Source organism: Oreochromis aureus, linkage group 15 (genome assembly GCF_013358895.1).
Source record: "Oreochromis aureus strain Israel breed Guangdong linkage group 15, ZZ_aureus, whole genome shotgun sequence".
NCBI lineage: Eukaryota > Metazoa > Chordata > Actinopteri > Cichliformes > Cichlidae > Oreochromis > Oreochromis aureus.
This window is the reverse complement of record NC_052956.1, coordinates 30,870,629-30,879,408: the sequence shown is the minus strand read 5'-3', so window position 1 is coordinate 30,879,408 and position 8,780 is coordinate 30,870,629. Positions and strand designations below refer to the sequence as shown.

At 39.7% G+C, this 8,780-nt stretch overlaps 1 protein-coding gene across 4 annotated transcripts in view; it reads right to left on the bottom strand.

Moving 5' to 3' along the window:
• Nucleotides 1-8,780, bottom strand: part of dse (dermatan sulfate epimerase) — a 28,444-nt gene that overhangs the window by 13,145 nt on the left and 6,519 nt on the right. For all 4 annotated transcript variants that reach the window (XR_005608396.1, XM_039599062.1, XM_039599063.1 and 1 more), the window contains one exon: nucleotides 5,677-5,930. Coding sequence is in view for 3 of the 4 variants with exons in the window: in XM_039599062.1 (XP_039454996.1) it covers nucleotides 5,677-5,930 (254 nt within the window). In the remaining variant the exon portion in view is untranslated. The remainder of the gene's footprint in view (nucleotides 1-5,676; nucleotides 5,931-8,780) is intronic.

Here is an 8,780-nt window from a genome sequence, read left to right as displayed (position 1 = left end):
TAGAGTGAGAGGAGCAAAAAATTAATCTTAAAATCTTTTTTAAAACTGCTGCTGTGTCCGCAGCGTTTGCTCTACAGGTATGATTTTACCCTCAAAACGTAGCCATCGCTGTCCTCTTTCACCCAATGTGTTTACTATTGTGCTAGGTGTTATGGTTCTTTCATAAATGTCACCAAATCACAGCCTCCTCCCTCCAACTCCTCCATAGACTCCAATGTTAAAATGGCTCAGAAAGTTCCTTTGAAAATCAGAAGAGCAGGCTGTCTTTACACTGTCACCACGTCCATATAATAAACTCCACAGGCATGAAAACTGAGAATTTGGTAGACTGGACATTGCTGCCGCTCACGGTGAAAGAATTTTGTGAATACGACTTATACTTTTCATTTGGGAGCGATTTGTTTCGGCCTGACTTTTCTGTTCATTTTAAGCAGCAAAAGTGAGGTGCATGTCTGCGTGTGTATGGGGCCATTGGGTGCAGTCACTATAGCAACCAGGCTCACACCTGCCTGCTTAACGAGCGCTCTCTCTCACTGTGCCAAGATTCATTTTAAACACTTCTCTTTCAACTGCTGCTGTGTCCACAGTGTTTGCCCTACAGCCATCATTTTACCCTCAAAAGCGTCGCCATCGATGTTCTCTTTCCAACAGCATGTCTTTTAAAGCTCAGAAATATAAACTTTTTAAACTGTGTGGATCCAAGTGGAGGATCACATTTCAGTCATTCAGTGATTCAAAGAATATGAACTTTTAATATTCATTCAGATGTTTTCTGACTCTAAATTTTCTTTTCTCATTACTTAGGTTTTCTAATTTACATTTAAAACATTGTCAGCTCTTTTCCAACTTCTTCTGTGTGGATTTCAGCTTTTAGCAGTTCAGCACTTTTGTTTTCAGGTGCAAATTTCTGTATTTTTCATCTCATTCAAAATTTCTAACTTAAATTCAGCAATTAATTCATTTCAGTGCATACATTCAGATTCAAGCATTCACACTGCAGTTTCTTCAGAAAATGCACTTTCTAGTTATTATATATTCCGTACGTTTTTTGTACTGCTTCTCCTTCAAAACCGTTCAACTTAGAAAAACCATTCAAACACCGTTAGATTCCTCTTCTTTTGGACATGACTGCTTCTATTTTTCTCATTTATAACATTTATATTTTTAATTTTATTCAACTTTTTCAACAAAAATTTCCCATGTATTTCAATGGAGAGACCCTTCAAATTCTCATTCAACTCACTCCTCTTTAAACTGTATCTACTTCCACATACATTGACGTAGAGCCATCATTAAAACTTTAAAAGCGAAGACAAGACATTCAACTATTCAACTTGTATTTATCTTTTCAATATCTATTATACTTTTTCTTCAGTTCCAGTTTAAGTTTCATGATGATTTTCAGCCGTTTCAGAGTTTATAATGGGTGTGTATGGGACGGAATGTTGGGGCTAGAGTGAGACAGCTCAACTGCCAGAGTGAGAGGAGCGGAAAAATTAATCTTAAAATATTTTTTAAAACTGCTGCTGTGTCCATAGCGTTTGCTCTACAGGTCTGATTTTACCATCAAAAGCGTAGCCATCGCTGTCCTCTTTCATCCAATGTGTTTACTATTGTACTAGGTGTTATGGTTCTTTCATAAATGTCACCAAAGCACAGCCTCCTCCCTCCAACTCCTCCATAGACTCTAATGTTAAAATGGCTCAGAAGGTTCGTTTGAAAATCAGAAGAGCATGGTGTTTTTACACTGTCACCACGTCCATATAATAAACTCCACAGGCATGAAAAATGAGAATTAGGTAGACTGGACATTGCTGCCGCTCACGGTGAAAGAATTTCGTCAATAGGACCTGTACTTTTCATTTGGGAAGGATTTGTTTGGGGCTGACTTTTCTGTTCATTTTAAGCAGCAAAAGTGAGGTGCATGTCTGTGAGCGTGTGTACTGAGCCATTGGGTGCAGTCACTATAGCAACCAGGCTCACACCTGCCTGCCTAACAAGCTCTGTCTCTCACTGTGCCAAGATTCATCTTAAACACTTCTCTTTCAACTGCTGCTGTGTCCACAGTGTTTGCTCTACAGCTATCATTTTACCCTCAAAATGTCGCCATCGTTGTTCCCTTTCCAACACCGTGTCTTTCAAAGCTTAGAGATGTAAACCTTTAAAAGTGCGTGGATCCAAGTGGAGGGATCACATTTTAGTCATTCAGTGATTCAAAGAATTTGAACTTTTAATATTCATTCAGATGTTTTCTGACTCTAAATTTTCTGTTCTCATTTCTTAGGTTTTCCAAATTTTAATTTAAAAACTTTTCAGCTATTTTCCAACTTCTTCTGTGTGAACATCAGCTTTCAAAAGTTCTGCACTTTTGTTTTCAGGTTAAAAACTCTGTATTTTCCAGCTCATTCAACATTTTAATTTTTAACTTAAAATTCAGCAATTAATTCATTTCAGTGCATACATTCAGATTCAAGCATTCACACTGCAGTTTCTTCAGAAAATGCACTTTCTAGTTAATGATTTAATCTTTAATAATCAGCTATGTACCACAGGCCTTCAAGCTGGCAGTTAAATTGGTAGTTAAATTGTAACATGAAAAGCCATCACTTGACCCAGCTTTCTTAGTTAATTATAAGCTATAATATTTTATTACAGTGATTACAGCATGCCGTAGGTGTTAAAGGTACTGCAGTGCTAATAGAATCCAGTTTGTTCTTGTAAATGTAAACTTAGGTTAAATATGGAATTCCACAGGATTCTGTACAAGGAACAATTCTGTTTACATTATACATGCTTCCCTTAGGCAGTATCTTTAGAAGGCATAGTTTACATTTTCACTCCTATGCAAATGATACCCAGCTTTATCCATCCATGAAGCCAGATAACACACATCAATTAGTTCAACTGCAAGAATGTCTTAAAGACATAAAGACCTGGATGAGCTCTAATTTCCTGCTTCTAAAGTCAGGTAAAACTGACTAGGATGTTCTAAAAACTCCCTGAAAAGCCTTAAATTGGTTCAAAATGCTGTAGCAAGAATTCTGACAGGGACTAGAAAGAAAGAGCATATTTCTTCCATACTGGCTTCTCTTCATTGGTTCTCTATTTATCCAGAATCAAATTTAAATTCCTTCTCATCATGTACAAGGTCTTGAATAATCAGGCTCCATCTTCTCTTAAAGACGTCATGGATGTCATCGTATCAGGCTGCTAGTTTATTTGTGGTTTCTAGGATATTTAAATGTAGAATGGGAGGCAGAGCCTTCAGTTTTCAGGCCCCTGTTCTGTGGAACCAGCTCCCAGTTTGGATTCAGGAGACACCCTGTCTACATCTAAGATTAGGCTTTAAACTTTCCTTTATGGTAAAGTGTACAGATATGGCTGGGTCAGGTGACCATGAATCCTCCATCCTCCCAAGTGATTGTTTTTGTTTTTTTTGGGGGGGGGGAGGGCAGGTTTCACTCACTAAGTGTTTATGCACCTCTCTGCATATAATCATTAGTAATTATTAATCTGGCCAGCACGGTGGCACAGTGGTTAGCACTGTTGCCGCACAGCAAGACGGTCCTGAGTTCAATTCCACCATCAGGCCAGGATCTTTCTGTGTGGAGCTTGCATGTTCTCCCCGTGTTTGCGTGGATTCCCTCCGGGTAGCCCGGCTTCCTCCCACAGTCCAAAGACATGTAGTTTGTGGGGATAGGTTAATTGATTAATCCAAATTGCCCATAGGTGTGAACGTGAGCGCGAATGGTTGTGTCTGTCTATGTGTTAGCCCTGCGACAGACTGGCGACCTGTCCAGGGTGTACCCCGCCTCTTGCCCTGTGACAGCTGGGATAGGCTCCAGCGCCCCCTGTGACCCTGAAAAGGATAAGTGGAAGCGGATGGATAATTATTAATCTCTGGCTCTCTTCCACAGTGTGTCTTTATCCCGTCTTCCTCTTACTGAGCCTGGTTCTGCCAGAAGTTTCTTCTTGTAAAAACTGAGCTTTGCCTTCCCACTCTCACCAAGCACTTGCTCATATGGGGTTTTCTATGCTTTATTATAGAGCCTTTTTGGAGTAAGCGGAGAAAGTGACGACAATGTCGTAAGACAGAATCCTGTACTGCTAGGACAGGAAGAAAGGAAAAAGCAAAACTGGAGAAACTTAAATAACAGTGTCCAAAGTCTGAGGAGGAAACCAGAAAAGGGGCAGCTGTCTAACGTATAAAGTGTAAAACCAAAACTAAAACTACAGATTCTGACACTGTTTTAGCAAAACAATAATTTTACTTGAGGACAATCCCCTCACTCATATTTTGAACACTCAGCAGGAGCTAACTAGCTAATATGTTGCTTTCAGTCTTGTGTTCTCCCTATCACCCAGTCAGGTTAAGTTTGTGCATATCATTCAGTTGCTTACCCAAAGGTGATTTTGCCCAGCTGCTGGATAGATTCTGCATAGACTCTGTCTACATGGCAGTCCTTCTGCTCTAACAGGAACCTGCAGCAGGTCTAGTACTGCTTTATGTGTTACTACAAAGTTGTGCAGAACAAGAATTCAATGCATACATTTTCCATCTGCCTTCCCAGACGGTGGAAGTGAAGTTTACCCACATGATCAAAGGCTCAGACTGAGAGAAAAACATAATGGAAGCAGATTAAGTTGAAGCATGAAATGTCTCAATATCTCACATTCGTGTAAAAAAAACAAAACAACTGATCATGTGTTAGTGTAACCCATCCCCCAAAAGAATTCGCGGAATCAGACTTTGGACCATGTTTGACTAAATCCCTTCAACGAAATCCAGACAAATGAAAATCGCCCAGTCAGGCTGCATTTTGCTTTGTTTGCAGGATTTCTCTTCAACTTCCAAACTATTTGTGGAAAAATGTTTCTTCATAAAAACATTTAAGGCAGACAAAACAGAACAGAATTTTTTTTTGTGGCTTTTTCCACAATTCAAAATTGTCACTAGTGTGAGCAATAAAGTACAAGTGGACAGCATCATTGGTGTTCAGTAAGTAGATTTTACCTAAATGTGTTCATTAGTGTGATCTTTCTGTTGTGCATGTGTGCAGAAAACACCAGCAATTAGAGAAAAAGCTGCAAAAGCACACAAAGCACCAACGGAAATACAAAATCATACAAAACACAACAAATATTTTTGGGGAGAAATTAATGTGATGGAACAACTGTGGAAGTGACAGAAACCAAAACACACAAAGGATTGCACTGAAACACGCTTTAGAGGCATCGTCTGTGTTACGAAAGAGAAAAGGAATCAAGATAATGTGTGTTTTAATTGCACGATTCTGCAGAAGACTGTAGATAAATGTTTGCTATAGACCATTTACTGTTAGTGTCTCTCTTCAGGAGCTGTTTCTCCCTGTTTGTCTCCACCTTTTACACCATGGACAGAAAAATCTGCATGTTAACATGGCAAAAACCCCATTCATGGGGTCTGTGTGGACACAGTGGAGGATTATAAATACCTTGGTCTTAACACTGACAATAAACTGGACAAAACACAGAAGGCCTCAAAAAAAACCCAAACGATTTCCTGAGAAGTTCTTTAATATCTCAAAATGTTTTATGATTCTGTGGTGTGCTGGCGCAGCAGACTGAGAATAACAGACAGCAACAAACTCAAGAAACTGATCTGCGAGGCCAGAAACGTAATCATCACACACTTACCCTGCATCATGTAAACCAGACTTCCTGTGAGCAGAGCCACACAGTTGGTGGGCTGATGGTTGTGTAGGTACTGAAACCCCCACCCTCGGACATAGGACTTCTCATACATCAGGCGTGACGCGTTGCCGATCACCTGCAGGAAACGTTCCTGCTGGTCCTTGTTCAAGTACTCATACAGGAAGTCATAGGCAGTGGCAAATCCAACTAAAGAGTGTGCAAGAGGAACTTCATCCCAGGGAGCGTCTTTAACAAGCCTGCAAATACATAGATCAGGACAAAACAGAAGGGAAGGCATCAGCAAGTGGAAAAAAATTATTAAAGTATGAAATTTTCACTCTTTTCAACGAAATCCTGGCAAATGGCTTCTAATGAACAAGAAAGCCTTCCTTTGCAAAGCCTTTTAATTAACATAGCAGCTGTAAAAGGGCTGGTCTCCTTAAAAGCGAAATAAAGACGCTAAGTAGGATTTATCAGCAAAATTACAAGTGTACCAATAAAACGAGACATTAGAAATGCAGCGTGGGTAGATTCTCTCCAGGTTGGATCTAAGACTGCTGACGTGTGAACTGCAAGGTGTTACTTTTAAGAAAAAAAGTGAAAGCAACCATTCTGTTCAGGTTAATTAAAGGGAATTGAACTACAGATGTGTGGACTGCATATTAACAGCCAATAATTGGCATCATGGATTGTGCTGAAATCTACACAAAGGCTCTCTTAAGATCTAAACAGGACTGGAGTTGTGTTATCACCTCCAGTCTAGCTGCGAGGATAAATCCCTATACACTAAATAAACAACAACAACAAATAATAGAAATCCGTTCATCTTAATCAGAAAAAAACTCCTATGTAAATTTGAATTCTGGTAACTAAGAATCAGTTTGCACCTCTGTTGTAGAGAGTGGGTCAAAAGAGGACAGTAGGCAGCATTCCACTTCAGTGTGACACAAAGTAAGCACAGGGTGTAGCATCCTAAATACTGTCATTTTGGGTAATTTGACTAACCATCAAGCCTAGTTTGTTGACTTTCACTGTAGTTATACTACCTTTCACAGAAATTTATAATGCTGCTATAATTTCATTTTTCAAGCTTTGGCATCTGGCGTCTACAAAAACATCCGGTACTAGTTGGAGCAACGTCAGCAACCAGGCTACAAAGAGTCCGCAAGTGCACGCCATGAAAGCAACAGGAAGTATTTAAAAAAGGGGGCCAAATACCAAAACGGAACAGACTTTTTGTATTTCCAGATACAAAAATATATTCAAGGCACATTTAATAAAAGTTCAAGGGACGGAGAATAATGATTTGCAGTTAGCCAATACTGACCGATCACAGATGTATCCTGTTGTATACATGTTGTCTGATATGAACAAACATGAATTTTTTCATTGCTTTGTGCAATTTAGACATTTCATCACATAGTCTTTTAATGGTGATTTAGTGAATGATTTTTAAGTTAAAAACAAAATGATGCCACATGGGTATATTCCTACTCTTCTAATACTTTTCTTTGCATTGGCTGAAAATGGCGCATGAGTAGTGGGGTATCCCCTGCCCTGCAGCCCTGTGTGCATTACACACTTTCACTACTATAGTAACACACTACATTGCTATACTGAATTTAGGTTTTCCAATCACTTCCATGGCCAAAAGTGTATAAAATCAAGCACTTAAATATCTGTGAATGACTGGGTCACATCGAGGCGAATTCCAGTGCGGTACAGTGATAGAACTTCACCTGTACAACAAGTCCAGTTGTGAAATTTCCTCACTACTAAATATTCCACAGTCAACTGTTGGTGGCATCATAACAAAGTGAAAGCGACTGGGAACAAAAGCAACTTAGCCACGAAGTGGCAGGCCACATAAAATCACAGAGTGGGGTCAGCGGCTGCTGAGGTGCATAGTGGTCTTAATGCTTCAGCATAGGAGTTCCAACTTTGGGGGAACAGTTTGGGGATGGCCACTTCCTGTTCCAATATCACTGTGCACTAAAATAAGCTCCATACAGACATGCATGAGTGAGGCAAACTTGACTGGCCTGCCAAGAGTCCTGACCTCAACCCTGACAGAACACCATTGAGATCAACTAGAGCGGAGACTTCGAAACCCCCAGCTGCCCCAATAACACATTTGATAAAATGCATTAATGGTGTTCCTCCTTCCGCTGGATCCTTAAATTTATATTCATTAATTTGAAAATCAGAGCTTTTTTATGCTGTAAGCTACCCAAAGGACAAAAAAGAAAAGAGAATAAAAGTTACTGCCAACTTAGAGTTGGACTTGATATTGAATTATGCCAAAACACACTTGTTTTGATTTTATATATTTCTCTTGTTTGCTTTTTAATCCACTATTTTTATTTTATTCCGGCAAACATGTACAATGACAATAAAGACACACACACACACACACACACACACACACACACACACACACACACACACACACACCAGAGAGGCAGGCAGCATTCTGCCACAAAGTAGAAGCTCTTCATTGGAACATGGTTGTTGCAGACGTAATTGAAGGTCATGAATACCACAGCTGACTGATTCCTGGAGCCACTGTGCAGAAGCCCCGAGAGGTTCAGTGACCACAATAAAAGTGCGGCCAAGTAGAAAACTCACAGTGTGCTCTTAAGACGTGAAAACACATGCTCAGTGGCTTTTCTTTTCTGCACTGTGGCACACATCCTAATGTTGTGAAAAATGCCCTGTAAATTGCACTAATGCCAGTCTGGAAAATCCCCATGGCCCTGTTCAGTGGTTGGAGGGAACATGGCATCCGTGCAGTGACTTGCCTGAGATTCTCTTTCTTTTCTTATCACATTGAGCAGCACCTTTGAAACAACAGGAATGCTTTATAACCTATGAACTGACAAGTTTAGATAAGGGAGAAACATAATTCTGCTGTGAGTGACACAACAGATAATGATGTCCCAACCACTGGGAACATGTACTGCCAAGACTCTTCAGCTGCGTTTGTATAGTAGCGAGATGAAGACAGTCAATTTTCACATTTATCAATTTTGACATCTTTAATATCAAATGCTGATTTAAATAAATTAAATTAAAAGACAAATTAGGCTGAGAAATATGGACTTATT